Below are 25,292 nucleotides of genomic sequence, written 5' to 3' on the forward strand. Positions count from 1 at the left end.
ATTTGTTACTGCGCTCTTTGTCTTCACTAGTTGGAAAATCCACTTCACTAGGAGAATGACTGTGTCTCACTAGTGACGTTTTTTGTCCACTAGTGTATGACATTGCTATACACTAGAAGGGCAAATTTGGAATACCAGTAGGACCACGACATGTCACTAGTGAGGTAGAATTGTTCACCAGTTGACATCTGTCTCCCACTAGTACTACTGGTGACATTTTTAAATATTACGAGTAAACATCTAGTGCCTCACTAGTAGTGCAAGTAGCAAGCAGATGTCCACTATGCTAAAGTTGTCCTGTGTATGTAGAAATGTCATAGTGGAAAGCAGCAATGGCAAAAATGTTACTAGTAGGATTAGTGGTTCTACTAGTATGCTGAATTGTCTTATGAGTGAGGACCAAAAAAAACATACTAGTATCGAGAAAATCAAGTAAATGCTCAAAGGGTTTTCCATAAAGGTGCGTTCCATTTGTTGACCCAGACGTCCAAGTTGTTCACGGGAACGACAATAAAAACCTTCATATTTTGTGGCTATGTTATACATATTTCGAGGCCACAATTTAGCAAGAAGAGGAAGACGGCGGAGATGATGACGATGATGATGAAGAGTCCATTGTGTCTGTGCGTGGGCCGAGGAAAGATAAAGTTTGCTCATTTCCGAAATGTACCAGAGTGTGGTCACCGTCGATCCGAGCGCCGACGTGCGTTTGTATGTTTGTGTGTGCGTGTATGTACTGCATGTGCGTGCACGTGTGTGCGTGTTGAGGGCAGGGTGAGATAAAAAGCAGACAAAAAAAAGTGGAAGTCAGTTGTGATGCGGGAGAGGGGAGACGTCACTCATCCGTAATTCCAAATGACTTGAGCGAGAGCTCTGTCAAAACACAGTCCCAAGAGCCACCCTAACTTAATCTGGGCCAGCGTTCGTCGGGCCGCGCTTCGCCCGAGCCGAAGTCACAGTCCCAATCGCATTACGCACGCTAACAGCACCATTAACCTCGGCAACAGCCCTGCTGTCCTCGGGGCACGCCACGCGCGCACGCCGCCACGCGCGCACGCGTACGCCCACTCGCGAACAATGACAGACGTTCGCTACGTTGGCAAAAGTATTGAGACGCCTCTTGGGTCATTCCCTTATTAATCTGAGTTTAGGCTAGAGCAGGGGTCAGCGACCTTTTGGAAAGTGACACCTACCTCTTGGCTGCTGATTCATGCCAACGTCTACCAGTTTGATACACACTGTTGAAATGTGCTCAAATGACCTTGAATTACATTTTATTATTAATATCGGTGATATTCGTCCATGTGATGAAGACACTGAACATTTTCATGATTTCTTACAATAATTGTCAATATTGATTTAACAAGGTAGAAAACGGATAAATATCAATATGCGGCACTTTATTTCTACTGTTAAAGCTCTACGTGTTTCCATTTTCATCACTTCTCATACAACATTCCTTGGAAATCACAATGTCCCATCACTGCTAAGCCATTTTTAGAACAGGCCCGCCCGCAGGCTACTCATGCCGTCCTTGTGGGCGACCTCGGCTAGAACCTCGTAGTCCCCCCGCCCTCGAGTCCTGATTCTTCATTTCAGCCGGACAATTTTCCGTTTTCGTTGCATTTCTGCCCCCACAGCAGAAAGCACGCTCGGGTGAGTTTGGTGTGGGAGATCTTGGCCGGGAATGCAAGTCCATCGATTAACTTCACAATGAACTAGAAAAGATGTCCAACAGAGCAGGGGTTCGAAAACTGGGGTGCGGGGGACCCCGGGGAGTCCGTGAGCCGTAACTTGGGGGTCCCTAAAATAATTTGCAAGAAATGATTATGTCGTATCATTCAAAAGTGCATCGCTAACAACAAAACAAACATAATACACTGACGACCCCCCTCCATGCCTTATCTTTGGGCTAATTTAAAGCTCTGATATGATTATGACAGATCACATAACTCTAATATCCTTGCATTTAATTATTTATTTATTTATTATTAAGAAACATAAAATACAACAAGACAAAGTACAATGTGCAACATAAAATATCCCCTGCCGGTTCATTAGATTCCTTCATTAGATTTCTAATCTTTCAGCAAATGACAGAGGAATCTGCAAATTCGGGATTATTTGGGGGTTCGTTGTAGTCCATCCATCCATCCATTTTCTGAGCCGCTTCTCCTCACTGGGGTCGCGGGCGCGCTGGAGCCTATCCCAGCTGTCATCGGGCAGGAGGCGGGGTACGCCCTGAACTGGTTGCCAGCCAATCGCAGGGCACATACAAACAGACAACCGTTCGCACTCACATGCACGCCTACGGGCAATTTAGAGTCTCCAATTCATGCATGTTTTTGGGATGTGGGAGGAAACCGGAGTGCCCGGAGAAAACCCACGCAGGCACGGGGAGAACATGCAAACTCCGCACAGGCGGGGCCGGGGGATATCGTAACAATAAAACTTTTTTTTTTTCTCAAGAATATACAACTTTCCATTTCCTATGGCATTTAGGAGTATACATGGTAGTTATGTTTAATGGGGGGAAAAAAAGGGGTTCCTGGGCCCAAAAGGTTTGAGAACCCTTGCAGTAGAGGCCCAGGCTCATATGTCCAACATCAGTAAGCTCTGACTTGACAAATATCCTTTTGGACGGACAAAAAAAAAAGAAATCTTATAAGGAAAAAAAAAAGAAGTCTTCTGGGAAGAGAGGAAGCTCAAGCCGACTCCAAGTGGGGTAGGCCCACGTCCCAATAATTTTGGCCACTCTTCTTCTTCTTCTGTCACTCCAACGTGGCTCAAGGAGCGCTATAACTCGAGGGAAATAAAGTATGATCGTTTTTAATGTTGCAAAAGTTGGGAGTCAGTTGGAAGGCAAAAGGTCAGGAAGCACAGGAAGATTGCGCTCATGTCGGTTTTCCCCCCTTCGACGGGAGAGGAGCTGCTCGCGGCAATCGCTGGCAGACTACCGCTGAACGAGCCCAGTCGGGGGTGACGAGGAATGCGCTTGAGACAGAATTAAGGAATGCTGTTAATTGGACGGGAACGTTCTTTTTTTTTTTTTTTTTTTTCCAACATGCTGGACCCGCTGCACACGTCTGAGGCGGTTGCCTGAAGTCTCCACACCAAAGCAGGGAGTGATTCATATGTGGCCAGGCCGCCTTGTTAACAGCTTTCTGATGACGTGTCAGACGATAACTAGCCCGTTATTAGGACCTCATTATGGGCCGGATGGGTCATGACTGAATGGAGCACAGGGGGTCCGGTGGAGATGAAAGTAGACATTCCTGCTTGTTGTACACAGCTAAGTTTGGCTTGGAAATTATATTTGTATTACTATTATTATTAGTAGTAGTAGTAGTAGTAGTAGTAGTAGCAGTAATGAGCAACCCAGCACCCACACCCCACCTCAATCTCCAATAGGGGAGGGGTCAAAAACTTGGTGCCCGCGGGCATCGTGTCACCAACAACCACGTGAGTGGCCTGCAGGCCTGTTCTAAAAATAGCTCACCAGTGATCCGATATTGAGATTGTTATAGAAGTGATCATTTGAAAGTGTATACACACTTGCGGAGTTTTCTTGGAATGAAGGCTTGCCTGTTGTCGGTTTCCTACCTTGTTATTTCAGAAGTGTGTATCAAACTGGTAGTCCTGCTCTGCATTAAATATAAAACCCGTGGGGAAAAACGCACGCATTACGTGTCTTACCTTCCGAAGCCGTCCGTTACTGGTTCCCAGAAAAACCACCGTGTGGTTGAGCACGTTGTCCACGGACACGGCGCTCAGGCCGGTGTATTCGAACAAAGGAAGGGCCCTCAGGGGCCTCCGTAGGGCCAGAGGATGCTGCAGGTGGGCCGCACCGCAGTCCAGCTGCTCTGGCTGCAGCTACAACACACAAAAACACACACGAATGCTATCATTTGTGTTCGGTTGAGAAGCACAGAGCAGAATAACGAGGCGAGTGAGGAAAGAACAGGGTGAAACAAGAGCTGATAGGAGCGATCACAATGAACTGCTTAGGCTTCCAAACCACTCAAAAATAAAACAAAAATACAAATAAAAAGGCCTTGGAAGAGTCTTCAACACTCATCAGACACAGCCTTTGTCACATGCAAAGCAGACAGTGATAAACCAGCAGTACCAGTCTAGAATGAGCGATGGGATCTTTAGGGGATTTTCAGAGGATTCAAAAGAAAAAAAAAAAAAAAAAGGAATTAAGCAAGTGTGTATATTTGCACAGTGGTTTCCCACAGGCCCGTCTACTGGCAGCGTCATCTCTCTTATCTGAAATTGCGCGCGCTTTTCCCTCGGTGCCGGCCTTCACGCCGCACAACACAAAAAAAGATCACACGTCTGTCGCGGCGCTGTGATAAATGATAATCACAAGTCGGGACCAACTTTAATCAGTGCGAATAAGGACTTCAATCGTGCACAGGCGCAGTTGTCGGTCTCATCCATACCAAATGAGATCGCAGACATGATTGGTCACAGCCTGGGAGACTTTGTGATAGTTCCCTAAAATGTCCACTAAAAATCCCTTCGTAGTGATTCGGGAGTCGGGAATGAGTGGATGATTGCGAACGCAGTTACTGCATTACTACTCATCATCTACTAATCACGAGATTCATATGAGACTAGGGTTGTTCCCGAATGGGTGGGGACTCGAATGGGGCGTGGAAAAGCAATCATCGAATCACAACGGATCTTAGAATAGCACACTTACTTTATTCTTCCACGCCAAATTTACATTTCAAAAAAAAATTATATATATATATATATATATATATATAATATATATATATATTTCACAACGTTTAACCTTTTTTAATAGCCGATGCTATTTGGGCTTACATCGTTTCTCCCGCACATGCGCAGTTGTACAGTCGTTCGTTGTTGCTGGTTGTCACGGTTACAAACAGCTGTAGCCCTCCACCGAGACGATGATTTCCGCAGAAGGAGCCGGCGGACAGCCGAACCCGAGGCCGGCCAACTAGCTTACTAGCTATCCGGCAAGAAAAGAGGCGGCTGGTCCTAGCCAGAGTGGATTTACGGCAATAAGATGGGCACAAAACCAATCTGGGTTCTGTCTTTGGCCAATGTACAGCAAGGGATCCTGGTTAAAGTAAGCCATTTTAAACTAACAAGAAAAACTTTTCCGGAGGAAGAAGTGGCTGCCAAAAACGCACCTGTATACTTTCTTTCTGCTTCAACAGATCATTTTCAAATAATCAAATTGGATTTTCCTCTTTACTACGGAATGGTACAACTAGTAACGATTCGATTGGGATTCTGAGGTCGTTCGTTACTGTGAACACGAATAATGAATCGGAATTTAGAGGGCGAGACTGTGCATAATTATGTCTGTGCATTTACTGTAAGTGACATCAATACAAAGAGACAACAAACACAAGGCGCCATGAAATGTCCTTAAGGGGAAATATTTCGCTTGGTATGCATGACGAATTGATGGAGTGGGAACCAATGTATCAGTCATTTGACTTAAAGCATGTTTGCTGACATGAACATTTAAAATTACTTTTGACAAAAAAATACACTAGCCCTTTGTTATACTGTATATTCACATTCATACAAAGATCAGATGCGGTAAGCATGAATGAACACAACTGTAATTTGGCCCACTTTGCGTGCTTGCTGGCGATATGTTTGTTGCATTCAGCAATACCGGCTACACGCGAAGGCTGACGGAAGGCAAAGAACGTCACGTGGTCGGAAAACGTTCACTTATCGAGATTCCTCCGGTCCGATTCCCGTGTGCAAACGTCTCACTCAGCGGCCGCGGCAGGGAAAAGCAGAACGCGTTCTGTGGCCGGCGCGCAGGCACACACAATTGAATGTGTGTCAAAGTCACACAAAGAGCCACAAAATCATGTAGATTTAGGAAGGACTGCGGCAACAGTCGAATGATCGAAGATTCTGTTACATTGTAAAGCCGTTTATCCTGGCTTCCCGCAGCCACCGTCGATTCGAAATCGGAGAACCGTCCGACTTTCGAACACGCATGAGAACTTGGCCGTACAGTCGCCGTTTCTCTCGCTGCCTTTGTTTTTGCAGTAGAGCTGATTCTGGGTACTGCTAATTCTGTTGCTATGCGTGCTCTGTTTGTGCTCCCCACCATGTGATCACGCTCTCATGTCACACAGATAAATGAAATCAAGACCACAGACTTAGGAACGCACGATAGTATCTGAACTTGCGTGTGTGTGTGTGTGTGTGAGAGCGACAATACGACTCTTTATTCTCTGCCATTTTTTTTTTTGTGGTTTCGTAAAACTCGAGCCACGGATGCTCAGAAGAAGGAGACAATAGAAGAGGCAAACTACTGGCCCGTTCTTGTCCTCTGGTGTTGCTCAAGGGTGAGCTGTCGGACGCGAGAGGAGGCTCGAGCCTTCCGACAAACCCTCAGCGCGATTACGGAGCCTCCCTGATTTGCGACAGACAAGTTCCTCTTCCACGCAAAAGGAGAACCGCCCACGACCGGCAAAAACGGAGTGCCGGAGAATGACGGCAGATGAGCGAGCTCGCCTTGTCTCGTGACGGCAGAGTGACCTCAGGCCAAGGAAAATCGGTGTCACTTTCCAACTTGGAATGAAGTCAAAGGCTTTGCAACACAACTTTATTCAATATTAGACGATATGAAGATGAGCGAAGTTCGACCTATCGTTGACTCAGACCCTCACGCCTGGCGATGGGCCCTCGCACACATACCGAAATCGCCGCGAACACCGCGAACGATATGGCGTGATTGTCCAGGAAGAAGCCGAGCGATATATCGTCATAATATAAAACGAGCGAGAAGTAAAGCCGAGAGTGCGGATATCAACGAAGCGCTTGGCGACAGAGACTCTCCGCGCTTCGCTTTTCAATATGAAATGAGACATTTGATTCTTAAAGACTATTTTTCCCCCCCCCCATCAACTGCAACGATTTTAAAACCGTTTTTTTTTTTTTTTTTGCGCATCCAGTTCAGGAGGAGAATTGCGAATCTCATCTTACCACCAGGTTCCATTTGTGGACGCAGGCTGCCCCGGAGCCCTGGATGACGCTGTCCAGCACCTGGACGTCACTGCTGGGCGAGTTGGAGCAGCTCCTGCGGCCTCGACGGATCTCCTCCTCGATGTCCGCAAACTTGAAGGCGCACAATGCCGACCTCCTGTCGCCCTTGGAGAAGACCCCAAACAGGTAGGCCTCCGCGGCGTCGTCCGCGTGGATGTCGGCCGGGTAGACGGACAGGAGCCGGTTGTAAATGTCGCCGTCGCGTCCGCACTGGAGGGGCACCTGGATGTAGGACTCGGTGAGCTTCCTGCTCTCCGGCCCGTTGGACTTCTGGCCGCCGGCGTCCAGGCAGATCCTGGCGAGGACGCTGTTGGGTTGGCTCTCCTTGTGGCCCATCTTGGCGTCGTTATTGAAAGCGACGTACGAGTAAGTCTTGTGATTGAAAGCGCGCACAAAGTGGAGCTTGTTTTTGCTCTTGGCCTCCTGTTTGATCTTGAAGACGTTGTCCTCGGAGGGGTTGATGTCGTAGGTGAAAAGTCTGGACAGGTCGCGGACGTTGAAGGAGCGGATGGCGATTTCCGGGGTGTTTTCGAAGCGCAGGTCTTCCTTGCTGTGGTTTTTGGGGAAATAGCGGGTGCCGGCCCCGGTGTAGGTGGCGCCGACGAGCAGGCGGGTGTCGCCCCCGCGGGCCCCGTGCAGGACGAGGCCCACGGTGGAGGCGTCGGGGTGGTTGGCGGCGATGTTGAGCATGCTGGGGAAGACGGTCTTCTCGCCCTTGGGTGGGAACTCCACGGCGATCTCAGAGATGTTGCCCAGTTTCCTGAGCTCGCAGAAGCCCTGGTACACGGAGCCGCACGCGACCACGACCCCCTGCTCGCTGTCCAGCTCCAGCAGCTTGTTGTGGTTGTCGGTGAGCGCCTTGGGATGCTGGCACGGAGCCTGCGGAAGCTGGGGCGCGTGGCACAACAGGTTGTCCTCCACCGGCCCGGTGCTCTTCTCCGCCTCCGCGCGCAGGCTCCCGTTCAGCTGGTAGATGCTGTTGACGGCGGCCACGTAGACCTTTCCGGACGCCGGGTCCACGGCGAAATTATTGGTGCGACTCGGAGTGGAGAATCGCTGGTGAACGCGCAGCGCGCTGACGCTCCGGCGCGCCTCCAAAGCGAGCACGGCGAGGAGCAGGAGAGCGACGGGCTCCATCCGAGGGGGCATTCTTCCTTCTGGCCGGCTCGCGCGTCTTCTGGGCCGAGGGTCGCATTGAGCAAAGACAAAACTGCCCGTTTGGCGACAAATCCGAGGGGGGAAAGGCTGTTTCCTGCTTCACGCCTAAACGCGGAGTGACGCGATAAGGCGAGTCGTGCTTCCTCCTTTTTTTGCAGACTGCCTTTTCTGCCCCTCTCTGTGTGCCCCCCGTGCGCCGCCGCACGCCCTCCGAGTGGAGCCGCGCGCCTCTATCAGCCCTTCCCTACCTTTATTGAGCCCAAGGCGCATACTTTAAACCCAAAAGTGGCTCACGGCGCACCACTAAACCAAATGGCCGCGAAAAGTCTGCAAGAAAAGTTCACACACACACACAAAAAGATTCAAACACCAAACTACCAGTTTTCCACTTCATTTGTGGGCCAGACGGCCAAGCAGCGGCTGCTTGGTTCAGTGCGCGAGAAGATCACACACGCGCGCACGGCTCGATGGGTTGCGCTCATCGTGGGGTTAATGGCAGGTCACCGTCACCGTCACCATCACCATCATCATCATCATCAGTCCCTCGACTCTCAAGATTAGTTCTGCGGGTCTGGAAGCGTTCGGTCGATAGAAGACACGTGGAAAGTGCTAGCAGATGGGCACATCGGCGCACCTTTCCGTTTCGACATTCATGCTCACAACATTGCTATTTGCTCGCTCTACACTCATAAATATTCAATCAGAACACATGCGCTCCCACTCGAGATGTTTTTTTCTTCTTCTTTTGTCTGTGGATGGAGTGCGCATATGCTCGCACATCAGAATGGAAATTAATGGTTTTGTTTTTTCCCCACAAGACATAAGCGAGAATAAATGGAAATACCAAAAAGTTGATGCAAATTATTTCAGGACACGTACTGTGGAACATAAAGGAGCAGATGATAGGTGGAATTCCCATTTTGGGTAATTGCGCATCAAATCTTGACAGTGTGGATAAGAGTGCAACATAATGAGCCTGAAGTGCACACGCGTGGCGTGGCGTGGGTGGGGTCGCGCAGGGATGGGGGTCACACAGATATCACCTGAAGAGCACAGTTTGAGCTCTGCCGGACTAAACGGGAGCTTCCACGACAAACAACCTGTTTCCTTCGTGATAAGGAATCACACCGTGTGCTAAGACCCCCCCCCCCCCCCACACACACACACACACACACACACGTCACCCCTCCAAGATAAGAGCGCTCTCAGATGTATTCAGAGTGCCCACAACCTTCCACGCCCGTTGAGGAATGTGTCAAGACATATAAACGGCTCAACAGCGCGATCTTGTGGCCATACGATAAAAAAACCAAAAAAAGGTTTTCCCATACTTGGGAGCGCCCCCGCTCAAACAACAACAGGATTGGATTAAAGATGACAAAAAAAAAAAAAAAAAAACAGATGAGTACGCAGGGAATGCATTTTTATTGATTCCGCACTTGGGAAAAGCATATCAGAAGGCACTGGAGTGGTTTATCACAAAAGAAACATCAAGGTCACGCTGAGGTCAAATAACAGCTCACTCCCAACTCAGTAAAATGGAAACATTTCAAAAGGGCAGTCATATTTAATTTAGGCGAACGGAGATGCGGGTTTTGACAAAGCGATCCGGACCTTGGCGGCCTCTTTGCGAGGTTTGGAGGACGACAAGTGATCAACTCTGTCAAAGGCCTGACCCATACAATTATCTAATTGCGCGTTAAAGTGCGGTGTACAGTTCATCAGTTCGTCCGCGTGGAATTCAAGGCGGACTATTCCGCGCGCCGGCCAATCCTGACATGTCCTTGACAAGCCGGCAGGCGGAAGAAATGCACTAAGGTAGGTGAGATTCTCTCACACACACACACACACACACACACACACACACACACACACACACACACACACAACTTTGCACACGCAATCCAATTCATAATTCAAACGTTAAACCCCCCCACCCCCGCCTTAGCAAAAATGCCATCACCCTAATCAAATCGAGTGTCAACATTCACTCCAGACCTGCCGGTCGGTCCCCAGCCGCCGGTCAGGCATGCTTGGGTTGACTCGGGTTTGGCACTGGCTGATTTCACCAGAAGAAGGATGAGCGCAGAGGAAAAAAAGCAGGGAGCGTCCGTGATGAAAAGGGAGAGCTCATAAACGAGCGAGAGTGCATTGAACTGGACTGACAGTAGAAACGACACACGCCGAGGACAGAAAGCAGCAGCCTCCCTCGCGGCGCATCTGAGACGGAGCTGCAGAAGCGCCACTGGTCTGTGGGCAGCCTGGCACGAGGCAGGCAATTACAACACCTAATTGCTTTTACTCGGACAACGGACTTTGTCATGGTATTCGAGAACACGTGGCTCGCGTCGTTTGTCTTCATTTCACAGGCGCATGCTGCAAATACGGCAGTCGTTTGACAAGAACCATGTTCCGTTAGTGTGCAGCTCTTAAGATGGTGAGCGTTGCTCCTTAACCCTGGCTCATTAGTTTCAATTCACGTCCACCTCTATTTAAGTTTCGCCTAAAAAGGAAATCATTAAAAGCGTATCAAGTTTGCGATTAGAAATGGTGCGGAAGCACAAAACGTCGTTAGTCATCGGGACACGCAGCGGTTCAGTAGTCCTTTTTAACTGTTCCGTCTTAACACATTTCATCACAGCAATAAAAGAAAAGAAACAAAGAAGAGCAACTCTGAGGTTTTGGTTGAAATGCACCAGTGGCAGCTCACCCAGTTGGCAATTCAGCACTCATTTGTTTGAGGTGAGCTGCCAGCCCAGTTTCCTGTCTGAACTCATCCTCGAGCGTGGACTGCGATGCTACATGGTACTGAATAAAATAATATTAATGACAATGAATATCAATGATTAAAATCCAGAATAAAAAACAAAACAGTACAACACTGTGTTACAGGAGGGATATCAACACAACAGTTCATTTAAAAAAGAAATGTAAACAGTCTCGTCCTTCCGAGGCGAGTGTGACAACTCGGGTTGTTCCTCTCAGTCTTGATCCCGAGCGGCTTCCCAAACGAGCTGGGCTGAAATTTCAGCGCCGAGCCCAAAGCCGTCCGAGCGGCTCACCCGTCAGACTCGCGGCGTGACCGCGGCGATCCGCTTTCGTCACCTGCTGTGAGCAAAGAAGCGCGTGCCGCCGCCGCGTTCGGTCATCCCGGGGGCTGCAGGGCTCGTTGTGTGTAACTCGAGAGCGCGTCCCAATTTCTCCACAAGAAGGCCGTGAGGATGACGAGCAGGAGGGTGGAGAGGGAGCGCGAGCGCGTCCTCATCAGAGGGACCACGCAGTTGGCCACGGTCGACACGAAGACCAGAAGGACGGCCATGAGGGCCAGCAGCACGTTGATCAGTTTGCCCAGCAGCGTCCTGGCCGTGGCATTTTCCAGCCCCTCCAACTGGACCACCTGCTGTTGCTGCTGCTGGAGCTCCATCTTGGAAATTCGGGTCTGACACGCCTCCAGCGCCTCCTACGGAAGACATTTACAAACGGGTCAACACCAATCATTCTCGTAGTCAACAACATCGAACAATTCCCTGAAATGAGGCCAGAGGTCTGGAACATCTTGGTTCTCCGAATCCATTGACGCTTCCTAGTGGACGTTCCTCCATGTTGCTGCTGTCCCTGATTTTTTTCTGCCTCGTAAGACTCGAAGAATTCAAAATCAATCAAGATCTCAACTGTGGTTCTATTCACATCTTTTTATGCTTTGACATCATTCGCCAGCGTTGGAAAAAACAAAACGAGTTCATTCTGAGTAGAAAGTACAGATAACCATTCTCAAAAGTACACTGAAAAAAAAGTCCTTAGTTTGATCATGTACAAATGTGGTAAACCGACAAATTTTTCAACCTCTTCTCGAAAAGGATAAAAATCACGTGCAACTGATGTAACATGTTCAAATTAAGGTAATTCAAAAGGACTTTTTTTTCACCTGTGAGCAGCAAAAGTATGAAGCTGTCGGAACGATAAATACTCAAGTACCTGAAAAATCTCCTTAAGTACCACTTGAGTTACATCCCACCACTGTTGAACACACAGATCAATGACAGTTCAGGCCACAACACAAATGTGCACCGGGCACAGACCGTGGGCACCCCCTACTGCTAAGGAAAGGAAATGCCGCGAAGGGGCAACTTAAGCACAAATACGGGCCAGGGGAAATAGGAGTCATCTGCAAAGAATGCTTCAAAACACACAATTTGGTACGATGACATTCTTTTTGGTGTCATCTTCCTGTTTCAAATGTCAACATGGCGTGCGTGACTGACAATGTGAGGGTGCCGATGACAACACACCGCCGTAACTACGGATGCAAAACTAGCCATCCTTTCACACGCGCACACATTCTCTATAGCATCAGTGACACAGTAACACGAACACAAAATGTTCTATGGATTAATAACAACCATAAATCATTTTGTTTGAACCTTGAGACCTTGACGGCCATAAATAAACCGCTTTATTGCAGTGTTCCAATTTCATATTGTCAAGTAAGCGTTTTGGTCAACCCATCCAAGCGTCCCACTTTGGCTTGACGGACCAACCTGAATGTCTCGCGCCCTCTCGTAGGACTGGTAGGCGATCTTCTCCTCCATGCTGGCCAGCTCCTGTTTGAGGTTCAGGATCTCATTCTGGTGAAGTTCTGTCAGGTCGTTAAGCTGCTCCTCCAGGCGTTCACACCTGAACGCACACGCACGGAATGAGCTTAAAGACCCACACGTTAAGAGTCGGTAGAAGCGAACGCAGCATTGTCCTAACAGAACTTCGACTGCAATTGCTAAACTCTAGCACAATAACCCCAGAAGCAGTGTGCACTGTGCACTCATGTGACACACGATGGCACCATTTGTGTGACCTCACTTCCAGTATATAAAATGGTTTGAGAAAGTGGATGAGTCGTACCTTTAAAGTGCATTCTTTTTCTCGATATGGTGCGGTTCTACTGATCAATACAATTTTCTGTCAGTGTTGTCTGTACCGTGAAACGTGTCTTGATCTCTGAGCATGCTTGTCAGAGCGTCCCAGAGGAATGTGTTTTTTAGGCTGGCTCTCACACACTCACACACACACACACACACACACACACGCAGACAATGCCAAACAAAAACGAATTTCAGACAGACAAAGGCTCAAATAACCTTCTCAAGGTGGGACACTTTAAAAGACTCTTCCTGTACTTTTCTTGCGTGATGCACATTTCCCCATTGTGTCCCATCGAAGGATTGCCACAGCAAGTCACTCCGGCATTTGTTTAACATTTGTTTGTTTTAACGTGGGATGCCCGTCCTGACGAGGACCCTCGTTTTTTTTCAAAACGTGCTTGGGACCAGCAGTGGCTGGGAATTGAACCCAAGCCACGTGCACAAAAGACAGCAACTTTGTACCACAACACTACTCGTGCGTGTAAACAGAGAGCCATGGCTAACGACAGGTTTAAGTCAAATGCTCAGCCTAATGAGTGAAGTCAGGGGACTTAATGAGTCATTGTTTATGAGGCCTACAAAGACAACCATCTTTCTACATATCGCTGGCAATAAGTGGAAGACTTAGAAGAAGGTCAAAGTTTTGCTTTATCGTATACAATGATAAACGACTCCGACAGAACACAGGCGGGCCCAGCGTGGCCTGTGATAAATCAGCACATATCTACGAATTATCAGCATCGGTGAGAAGGATTACCTTCCAAAGTTTGGAGGTTTGTGCCGATTACCTAATGTGGAGGCTTTTCAACTAACTTTGAATTTTCATGGCCACTTTTGCATCTGCTGGCTTACCTGAAGCGTTCCTCCTGCAGCGTCTGCATCACCACCGTGTAGTCTCGCTGGTAGTGGTTCTTCAAGCCCTCCAGACTCTCCTCGAGCCTGGCCTGGCCCTCCCTCAGCTCCTGGACCTCCTGAAACAACATGTCCAGGCTGGAGGTGCCAGTCCTCTCCAGTGTGTTCCCCTTAGAGCTGGGCGGACCCCCGGGCGCCCCCGTGGTGCTATTGGCCCCCACCGAGCCCGACGTGGCACTCGAGCAGTCGTCCTCGCTCCCGTACTTCGGACTGGACTGGAGGTGATGGCCGGCGCTGCCCAGCGAACGAGCCCCTACCGCGCCTTCTTCCCCCGAGGGGTCGTCCAGCGAGTCTTTGAGGGCGGGGATGTTGTCGGCGCTGCCAAACTTGTTTCGGATCAGCGAGGCGATCTCCCGCGGTTTGGAGACGACGGCCCCGGCGGCCGAGTGCGTGGCTTGGGAGAAGCTGGACAGCCCTCCCTTCACGCTGTCCACCACCCCCTCGCTGAAGCCCGTCACTTTGGCACCCACGTCCTTTAAGCCCTGTTGCATGTCCCGGAGAACATCCTTAGGTTGCCGAGGGATACCGTTGTGCTCCACTTCCCGCAGCTTTCGGTGGTAGTGATCCAGTTTCCTCTGCAGCTGCTGGATGGTCTGCGCTGACTTCTGGTTCTTTTTCTCAAAAACCTGCCAGCGACAAGAATATTGCATTTCAAAAGTACACTACTCACAAAGAAGTAAGGCGGGCTAAAAATGGCCTAAAATGAACTATAACCTTCACAAGTGAACTTAAATTGGCCTTCTCTAAACTTTTGAATGTATATGTCCACCTGTTCAACAGCAAAGTTCACAACAGGTGTCCTCGTAGGACTCTTCACCACGCTGTTCAGGTTTTGATGAAACCGAAATATGTGATGAAAGGGCCGTCCCCATTCCAAGGCTTCAACCCGGATGTTATTGGAGGGAAATGGCCACTGAGCTTGAGTGTCATCAGTTAATTGCGAGAGAGAGACTGGGAGAGTCACAGAAAGGCTTGACAGGTAAACGTCCTTGCAAAGTTAATAGGTCAAACGCCTGTTTTGAATTTTGCCGTTCAGCTCTTTGTTAGGCAAGAGAAAGCTACAAAACTGCACAGTCGGACATGTTTGAGTATACCTGCTTAATGCGTGTGCTTTGCTGTTTGTCCGCATTGTTGGCCAGTTTTAGGTACTCCGCAACATTGTCGTCCCGGGCTGTCTGCTCGATCTTGATTTGTTCTGTGAGCTTGAGGATCTTCTGCTGCAGCTGGGCGATGGCGTGCTTTGTGCGCTGAGGATCCAAAGGCGCGTCGTCCGCTGCGGAGTACGGAGAGTCGACCGCAGGGGGAGTTGGGCCCAACCCGCTCACCTCCGACCGCTCGATCTGTGGCCACGAGACAGCAAGTGAGAGGTAGAGTGACTTGGGCCAAATGATGACTTCAAACGGAACAAAAAGTATTAGTGAGGTTGTGAGTTTTTCTGTATTTTGCTGACAGACTCAGAAGAGGCTTCTGCTTTTCTGCAAAAAGTCATCTGGAAAGTGAGAAGTGGAGGAGGCTACTTGCGGTCAATCTTTGGAAAGTCTCATGAACATTTCTATTTTGCATTTTGACCTTTACAATGTAAAGAACGAAGTAAAAAGAACTAAAATATTGTAAAAAAAAAAAAAAAAATCAAATAAAAAAAAAGCTGGTACAGTTGAACAACCACAGGACGCCAAAAGCATGACCTTATCCCGTTTCTATCTCTTTGTGGCAAGTGACGACATTATTTACAGCAGTTCAAATCCAGCGCACGGGTAGCTCCAACATGGTTATCTTCCAAGGTAAGTTTATCAGCCTGCTTTCTCCAGTGTCAAGCCACAAGGAGCCTCGCCCACCTGTCGGACATCGACTGCTGCAATCTGCTGCCGGCGGACGAGCCGGCCGGTCATCAGCTGGCGGCCAATGCTAGCCTCTCCCACCTCCTCTCACATGAGGCTCCCTACATACTCCTAATATCATCTGTTATCCCCCACCGCCCCCCCCCCCTATGAGTTCTTGCACATCCTTGGGTCCCTCGGAAGGATGATGACGCAGACACAAGATGTGATCGAGTTTCTGTAATAGTCAGGTTGAGTCCACACGGGGAAAATAAACATTCTGCAAAGGCTCCTGCCTGCAGTCACATTCTGCTCAAAATAGTCGTTTTGAGAATAAACATGCACATACATGGTTAACTTAATCCTTGTTGTGGAGACGTCTCCCATACATATCGCGAAAAGAGCATTTCATTGCTCTGCCTTCACTACATGCCAGAGACAGATGAGCAAATATACCAGACGTTTAGAAAATAATACATTTGCGGACTAAGTAAGTGCGGACTAAGTTCCCCGCAGTGCACCGGCCTGATGATCTCTCTGGGAATCTGAATGTGGGAATCATGCACTTTTTTTTTTCTTTTATTTCAAAAGCAGTTCAAAACACATTTGTTCAGGCAGCCATACCAGTAAGACACGGTTTTGATCGCATTTTAGTCTTAATTTTGTTGTTTTGCATTAACTGCAATGTGTTCCTATATTATTATTGTTTTTAGGACACGTGTGTGTGTGTATTCCACAACGACAAGCACTTTGTGAAAGGCAATGCATAAATAAAAAGGTACTTAACGCTGTTGTCTAAATGTGTACAGGACTCGCTAATCCGCCGCAACAGGTCGGAGCACCCGCTGTTCGTCGACACTTGGCTAATCGCAATGTAGGTACACCGTAAACACTCCGTCGTCATGTCGACTTTGCCGAAAAACACGCTCACCTTTCCGTTGCCCAAACGGAGGAGCTGCTCCCAATGCATTTTGTCCCTTGTGTGTTCATCTATCCCGGCCGTTATGCTAACAAAGCCGCTACGCCAGCGTCCGTCTTCATGTCGTCACTTCGTGTCAGTCAATGAGTGAGTGAGCGAGCGAGCCATGAAACCGGCGTCCGCTGCGACCCGCTCGGCATGTTGTGAAAGTTCAAGCGGCGCCTCAGTGAAAACCGAGCGAAGCCCCGCCTCTGTCGTCACTTCCGCCCCCCCCACCACAGCACTGCCTATGACGTCATCACATAGTGTGTGTGTGAGCTGTCAGTCAAACACATCTGAGCTCGCTCCGCCCACCAGGAGGAGATTTAACCCCTCCATAACTGTTTGGGTCAAATTAGAAATGTCATTATTTCCCCCCTAAAATTTGATGACTTTTCCTAAAATGATGGTGTTCGCCTGCAGAAGCATGCAACTGTTCGGGTTTTTGGGGGACCGCTAAACAGTAAAAGAAACAGCATAAGAATGATCATACATACTGGATGCATAAGGAACACAAGTCAAGTACAGTACCTGCAATAAAACAATGAGCGGTACAAAACAGTGGTTCTCCAACTTTTGACCATAATACTGTATGTCGCTCTCAACGTACCACCGTCATGGCCAGAATAAAAATGCAGTAACATCGTAAGCTAAGTGTTAATCGAAAACAAAGTCCGCTAACCTAAGTGCTAGCATGCAGTGATAAGAAAAGATAGTAACGCTAATAAGATTAGCACCGATGTAATGGTAAATTATAACCCTTCAAACAACACATGGAGCAGCCCAGTGGTGTGGTGTCATTCTCGCGCGTGTCGGAGGACGTTTTGGACTATCCATTCTTCAAGGAGAGCTGGAGGTAATGTTCACATACTTTTAATATGGCTCACAAGCAGGCAACATAAGTCGTTATGTAGCGCGAGCACTCACGTTTGTCCATAAACATGATGGCATTATGTCGATTTATGTTCTAAAGGTTCGGTAGACATTGGTTTGTGCTTCCAAAATAAATGCTGACAAAGGCGAGCAAGGCAGGGGATGCACCGTTTCAAGACATACAGTCGACGTCAGGTGATAGGTCGGAAGGTTCTAGCAGTTGTCTACCGTGCCGCCTTGATGAAACTAGTTCTGTTAAATAAACCCCGAAAAATCGACATCCACCGTCACACCATCAATTTGTGAATGGAATAAGAACTTTATGGAGACACAGAGAGTGTTGGATAAAGGTAGGAGTGGACGGCTAAATTACAAAAATGACCAAAGAAACAAATAAAAAATGTCAATACCTCCTCATTTTGTAATTATTTCCACATATAAGTAATTTGCTTCTGTAATGTGTTAAATTGTAAAAAGACTTCACACTATAGAACTCAGCTTTGGGTTCTTCAATATGAATTGGCCTTGACAAAGGTGCTGGGGAAAAAGTGTGATGTCAATTATGAGTCAAGATGAAGAAGGCTACAATACACTGGCAGCGGTGGATGCTCTTTGAGTCGAGATCAACTGGCATGTCGCATTTTGTGTGTAATTTGCCAGCCAATAGAAAAAAAAAAACACTGGCAGACAAGAAAAACCAGTCGGACATACTTTTAATACCCGCATGCTTAGCTTTAGTGACATTCTTTTCAGGTTACATACCACAGTTGACTAGTCATTGGTAATTTTTAGCAGTCAAATTACATGAGATGAAAATAATACTGTAAAAAAAAAAAAAAAAATAAAATAAAAAAAAAAAACATTCTCCGCGTTTACAAATTTACATGCACAGTACGGTAAATCTAATTATTGTCCAATCAGCTTGAAGAGCACCCGAGACGATGTAATGAATTAGAGGCCAAAAATAGCTTGATGCCCTGGGACGGCAGACCCAGGGCGTCAATGCCCTGGGTCTGGCCGCTGAATGCATTGAAAACACGGCCTGCTACAAGTTGTCAACGAAACACGTTTGTTCGGACAGTCTGTGCTCAAATGTCTGTTGTGTGAGCTACAGGCTGAACATGTGCCGCTGTGTTTAATAAACAATTAACGTTCCCTCAAGTGTCTCTGTGGAACCCACACACCGACACAACACCAACCGAGGCGCCGACGTACTGGACGAGCCCGTCGCCGGTCTGCTCCTTAGCTAGCGAGCTCACGAGCTCGAGCTAGCACGTAAGTTAACCACTAGCTTCTGTCCAATTCAGCACCGCCTTGCTCCGTGCGCCACACGTGGGTCCACACAGAACACTGATGTAAGATGAAGGTGTAATTTTTAGCATAGCTTGCAAGCGAACTGCATGCTGTAGTGATGGAAATGGGTTATTGTTACTAAGTATCACGCAATGTGCTCGTATAGTGGGGGAGGGCCGACACATGCCAGAAAACCCAAGTGCGTACCTGGCCTCCATTTTAGCCCCACCCAGAAAATCTGGACAACTGAAATGGTGAAATAATAAGAAATACTACAATCCTATAGGAGGAGGTATAATATATAAAGGTTAAGATATTGACAGGGTTTTTTTTTTTTTAAGGTGAGGTAAGTTTACTTGTTTTAAGTCAATTGTCTTGTTCTATTGGCAAATCATTTTGCTTAAATAAGTAATAAATTCCTCATTTCATGACTTTTTTAAGGTCCGGTTTTTCAGTGTCACTTCTGACAGAAGTGAAGCGATAGATAAGGAGGGCAAAGGACAAGTCTGTTGAGGCCTTTGAGCTGGAGTGCTGGAGATTGAGGTACAGCACGCTGATATGTGAGATAACAAAGGCCTGGTGACATGAACACACCGGCACCATCGGCGTCACTCATCACATAATCTGGCAATTATGTCAAGTGAAGGAAGGACTGGTCATTCAGGTGCTTTCCGTGATCTCATTTCAGTTCGGCGCACAACTCACTGTTCTATTATGCTAGCACACATAGCAAATAAACTCTTCATCAGCAGTTTATGCCAGCCAAGAAAGAAAGAGTCAAGAGGAGTCTGAGCTGATCCCACTTGGATAAGACTTTATCAGACAAAACCAACAAAGAGACTACATGGATTACATTTTCTCTTGCCCTATGGTTCCTTTCACCGTGACCCCCAAACTGGGTCCACCTGCTTCTGGGGCAGGTTGCATAACAGCCTGTGATCCAAGTAAAGCTGGTTAAAGCAGCTCTGACTTAACTTGGTCTCTCTTGAGGCCTGGGAAGAAAACCACGCCCTAACACTTAAAACTGCATTGGTGCTATCAGTATCATTAATTACAAATATGCATTTTTTTCATTACGGACTATAGGCTTCTTTATACTCGCGTGGACGGCGACCGCGGTGACGTCACTGCGGGTGTCCCACGCGTAGTTTCCCTTTATACTCGAGCGCAACCCACACGCACAGTTTTGAAAATGTACTGCACTTCACCTCCAAGTCGCGGGTGCCGCTACGGCTGGTATTGGCTAGGACACCACAGGGTGGAGTTTCCTCCGCATTTTTTTGGGCCATTTCCGGTAGCCGTTTTTACTTTACTTTCCGTAACAAGGAACAAAGCAACAACAATGGCGACCGTGGAACAGTGTCTGCTAGAACCAAAGGACCAAGATGCCCAGATGATACGTTTAATTATGCTGCAAAATCGATCGAGAAGGCGGTGGCGTAGATGGTATGTAGTACCAAGGGGCACGTTGAGTACGTCATCACAGCATGTGACTATAATGGACCAATCATGAGAGGATCTCTGCGGCGTTTGACGCGCAGCAACTATTTTTGGCGTGTGCGCGTCAAGCTACGCAGACGGGTCGCGCGGGACAATTCGTCGGTCACGCGATATAATGCGGGCGTTGTCGGCCGCGCGACCGCGGGAGTGAAAAGAGGCCTTATGTCATTCATGCTAAGCTGCAGTGGGATATCATGGGAGATGACTGGCATATGTGGCACAGAAGTCCCTTTTCCTTTCCCAAGGCAGGAACATGAATTACAGCACGGTCAGAGGAATTTGTGTGGAAGAGCCCTGACCTCAGTTATATCATAAAACTTTGGGTTAAACTAGACATGAGATTGTTGGCCAGGATCCAACGTCACTGACTGTTACCTGTGCTAATACTTTTTTTCTGGCTGAATGGATTGAAAAGCCCACTTACACACTAAAAAAAAGTGATCCCAAAAGAGTGGATATCACTTCCACTTTTTCCATTTCCACTTCATCTCTGTGCAAAATTTCATTGGTTATCTACTCCGAACATCAGAGTAGCATTTGAACCATTTCGCCTGTCCCAGCTGCTGAAGTTAGTGGTTAGTAATGCCGAGTTAATGCTTTCATTATGATCAAACAAACAAAGAAATCAGAACAAACATTTCACCGAGCAGGATGAAATTGTAAGTAATTATATTATTATATAAATTATCATTTGTACAGATCAGATGAGTGCAAATCCACTGTACTGTACCTTGTTTGTTATAAAGCCTCCACACATTCCTGCTGAGTCAAACTTTCTGTGATGTCAGTAAAGCATGCCAAGATGCAAGCGTGAGCCCACTGGCCTCCATTTAACAATTCTTGCCTGTGTTGCACCTCTCCTCAAAAGCAGCATTCTCTCAAGGGGAGATGTGATACAGCGAATGAAATAAGTATTTAACACGTCACCATTTTTCTCACTAAATATACTTCCAAAGGTGCTATTGACCTGAAAATTTCACCAGCTGTTGGGAACAACCCAAGTAATCCATACATACAAAGAAAGTAGAACAAATAAGCTCAGAAATCAAGTTGTGTGTAAAAATGTGAAATGACACAGGGAAAAAGTATTGAACACATGAAGAAAGGGCGCTGCAAAAAGGCATGGAAAGCCAAGACGGAAAATCTATAAATAATCAAACAGCAATCCAGCCCTTTGTCAGTGCAAATGAATATCAGCTGGTTCAGTCCTAATTGATGGCCTACAATAAGGTCTCATTGCCAAGGTGTGAGTCAAGACACATCTCATGATGGGTAAGAGTAAAGAGCTGTCTCAAGACCATAGCAAAGTAATTGTTGCAAAACATAACGATGGCATTGGTTATAGGCGCATGTCTAAGCTTCTAAAAGTTCCAGTGAGCACAGTTGGGGCCATAATACCTAGGGTGAAAGTCAATCATACCACCGTAAATTAGCCTCGATCAGGTGCTCCTCACAAGATTTCTGACTGAGGAGTGCACAGAACAATCAGAAGAGTTGTCCAAGAGCCAATGACCACCTGTGGAGAGCTTCAAAAAGACCTGGAATTAGCAAGTACTGTTGGAGAACAGTGAGTAATGCACTCCGCTGCCATGGCCTGTATGCACGCTCATTACGCAAGACCCCATTGCTGGGGGAAAAAATAGCATGTCAAGACTCGTTTAAAGTTTGCTGAACAACATTTGGACAAGCCAGTTAAATGCTGGGAGGATATGGTCTGGTTGGATGAGAGCAAAATTCAACTCTTTGGATGCTATAATGCACACCACGTTTGGAGCAGAAATGGCACTGCACATGGCCCTAAAAACGCCATACCAACAGGGAAGTTTGGAGGTTGGAACATGACGGCGTGGGGCTGCTTTTCAGCAAATGGTACTGGTAAACTTGCCATTATTGAAGGAAGATGAATGGGCAAAAGTACTGAGACATTCTTGACAAAAATCTGCTGGCATCTACGAGGATGATGAAAATGAAGGGCGGACATTTCAGCAGGATAATGATCCAAAACATACTGCCAAGGAAACTCGAAATTAGTTTCAAAGAAATTTTTAAAAAGCAGCTAGAATGGCCCAGCCAATCACCTGACTTGAATCCAATCAAAAATCTATGGAAAGAACTGAAACTCAAGGCCCATAAAAGAAGCCCACGGAACCTTAAAGATTGGAAGACTGCTTGTGTGGACGAATGGGTCAAAATCACACCAGAACAATGCATGTGACTAGTTTCTCCATACAGGAGGCATCTTGAACCTGTCATTGCAAACAGAGGCTTTTATACAAAGTGTTAAACAAATAACAGTTGGCGTGTTCATTACTTTTTCCCTGTGTCATTTCACATTGTTACACACAACTTAATTTCTGATCTTATTTATTGTACTTTTTTTGTATGTATGGATTACTTGGATTGTTCCCAATATCTGGTGAAATTTTCATGTCAGTAGCACCTTGGGAAATATATTTAATGAGAAAAATGGTGACGTGTTAAATACTTATTTCAGCCGGTAGATGCGGAGCCATCCACGTCCCAAAAGTCATTCCGCCTTTTGCGGTCGTGTCATTTCCATTTACACCACTTGTATCTTGGACGTCATCATTGACCGCCAGATGCCTTCGATATCGTCATCTATGCTGAAATGAACTTTACTCTCCTGATGAGTTGGGTATGAGCTTTGACCCCACTGTCAGTGGATCAGCAGATCATCATGGCTGCCATGCCAACATTAAGACAATACTGTGAGCCCAAGCTCTCTGATTCAACACGCTCATTTGTTTGGTGGGAGAAAAAAAATCATGTTACAGTACACTCACCACAATCAAACTCAAGCAGTGACCTAGTAATAAACCCCCATTCTTACATATAATATTGATTTAATTTATGGAGCGGTTGAACTCTAAGCTGTTTTTATTCTTTAAACAAACAAACAAAAAAATCCAGAATTGAATGCATTTTGCCAAGCTATGTCACATTTAATCTTAGTATTTTTCTGTTTCCCCAGTTGCACATGGTTTTAGTTCCCACACTAACACGTCAATTAAGGCTGTGCTGCAACACGTCGCATAAGAAACGTCTTTAACATCAAAATCCGCTTTTGTCCCCTTTTAAGGGGATCCAAAGGGGGAACAAAGAATGTCATTCATTAGATATGGAAACTTACATAACCCCCTGCGATGCTGGATAAGGGGACATTTCACTCAAAGACACACACACACAGGCACACGGATGCATACAAATGAATGTTGTCAGGTTAAAAACATAACATATTCGAGGTTTGAGATGTGCGTAACATGATCAGAGTGAGGATCTTAAAACCTTAGTGCGGGATGATGATGAAGAGGATGAAGAAAAGCTGACGAAATTGAGGGAGAGACTCACGGTGGTGGGGGTCAGAGGCGGAGAGGTGTCAGCGGTTACCAGGCTGATGACCTCCATGGTGAGAAGACACACGCGCACACCTGGTATTATAATTCTGTTGGTTCTGCCTCTCTTTTAGCGCGGGCCTCGGGGAACGACAGCAGTTGGTGGGGAGGGAAAGATCGCCGGTCCAGCTGACCACTCATCACTCACTCAGGGTAGATCCACTTCATTGCCCACTTGACTCAAAAGCGCACCGGGCAAAGACTCCTCTTGAAAGCAAACAAGTGGCGACCCTTGGGGATGTCTATTGACAAAATATCCAGAAACTATGGAATCCTATGAGCCATGACTAAGTGGCCTGAGCTCCGAGAGCTGTAACCACTCCATACATGTTCAAATTTAGCTGAGCCCATGGAATGAACATGAGGCACTTCAACAAGCACGACTCCCACGCACGCCTTGCATCACTGGCCGAAAGAGGAGAGGAGAGGAGAGCGATACCTTGGTGGTTAATCAGATGAAGTCTTCCGGGGCTGGATGAAGGGAGATGTCAAATCCTCAGAAAGAGGCAGAAACCCAGACAACAAATGTGAGAGGAGCGCAGCAGCAAGCATCGGAGAGGGGGGGGGGGGGGAAGAGTCCACAGGGAGCCATTGCTGAGAGGGCGACCGAGTGAGCGAGGGAGCATAGAGCCGTTGTGAAAAAGCTTCATGCAAGTAGGGGGGCTTTTATTTGGTAGGACGATTCAGGCGAGCTCAGCTCCAAAACAGTTGCCCCATTAGGTGGAAAGAAAGGGAGCGACTCTTCCCCTTCCTTCCTTTTTCAATGATCTCAACATTAGATTGTCACAGCCAATAAGTTTACTGAGTGATCTTGCGCTAATGAAGCACCCACTGCTGACCCCAGCCTCAGTTTCTCCTGACCAACTGCCAGAACAGGACTTGAGCTTCAAATCAGAATATTGTTTGTTTACACCCATTTTAGGCGTGGAGAAAAAAAAACATCTGGCCAAAGAGATGAAAACCACCCAGGGGAGTAAAGTTTATGAAGTCATGTGATGATTACAAGGCAGCCATTCAAAACCCCGTATGGCTGATGGCCTCACCGTTACAAGAGCACCATTCTAAGAAGTACTAGAGGGAATTAGCACCAAGTGAACTGATCTACTTTTAAAAAAATACAGGGGATTGAAACACATGCATTAATTGTATTTACATTCCCCTAACCTTTGAAGTATCACTGTGGGCTAAGGCTTAGTGGTCTTGATGCAGAAGGCTAACACAGACACTCAATTGAACAAAAACATACACAGAATCAAGGAAGGGAAGTGTCAGGCAGCACGAGGATGACACCGGCCTGCTCCAGAGGAGCTGGGGGGAGAGTGGCGCATGAATACAGGCTTTAATGAGCAGGCAGGAGCAGTTAGGGGACCAGGGGCGAGGGAAGGATTTC

The 25,292-nt window shown here is 47.2% G+C and overlaps 2 protein-coding genes and 1 long non-coding RNA gene across 8 annotated transcripts in view; 1 reads left to right on the forward strand and 2 right to left on the reverse strand.

The window, feature by feature from the left end:
* Positions 1–8,603, reverse strand: part of plxnd1 (plexin D1) — a 78,584-nt gene extending 69,981 nt beyond the window's left edge. Inside the window, exons 1-2 of the mRNA XM_061673572.1 lie at positions 7,003–8,603; positions 3,697–3,873 (exon numbers count right to left, since the gene is read on the reverse strand). Of these exons, the coding sequence (XP_061529556.1) occupies positions 3,697–3,873; positions 7,003–8,211 (1,386 nt within the window). The 5' untranslated portion in view covers positions 8,212–8,603. The remainder of the gene's footprint in view (positions 1–3,696; positions 3,874–7,002) is intronic.
* A 1,031-nt stretch (positions 8,604–9,634) lies between these two features.
* Positions 9,635–25,292, reverse strand: part of tmcc1a (transmembrane and coiled-coil domain family 1a) — a 48,573-nt gene continuing 32,915 nt past the window's right edge. For 5 of the 6 annotated variants that reach the window (XM_061673577.1, XM_061673579.1, XM_061673580.1 and 2 more), the window contains 4 exons: positions 15,143–15,388; positions 13,989–14,674; positions 12,759–12,894; positions 9,635–11,680 (listed from right to left, as the gene is read on the reverse strand). In XM_061673577.1, coding sequence (XP_061529561.1) covers positions 11,366–11,680; positions 12,759–12,894; positions 13,989–14,674; positions 15,143–15,388 — 1,383 coding nt within the window. In that variant the 3' untranslated portion in view covers positions 9,635–11,365. Of the gene's footprint in view, positions 11,681–12,758; positions 12,895–13,988; positions 14,675–15,142; positions 15,389–16,796; positions 17,031–25,292 lie in introns of those variants that run through there. The other variant, XM_061673586.1, reaches the window with a different exon arrangement.
* Positions 9,644–15,968, forward strand: LOC133401115 (uncharacterized). The gene is made up of 3 exons (XR_009768377.1): positions 9,644–15,027; positions 15,188–15,415; positions 15,501–15,968. It is a non-coding gene; the product is annotated as an uncharacterized LOC133401115 (long non-coding RNA).

This window comes from Phycodurus eques, chromosome 1, assembly GCF_024500275.1.
Source record: "Phycodurus eques isolate BA_2022a chromosome 1, UOR_Pequ_1.1, whole genome shotgun sequence".
NCBI lineage: Eukaryota > Metazoa > Chordata > Actinopteri > Syngnathiformes > Syngnathidae > Phycodurus > Phycodurus eques.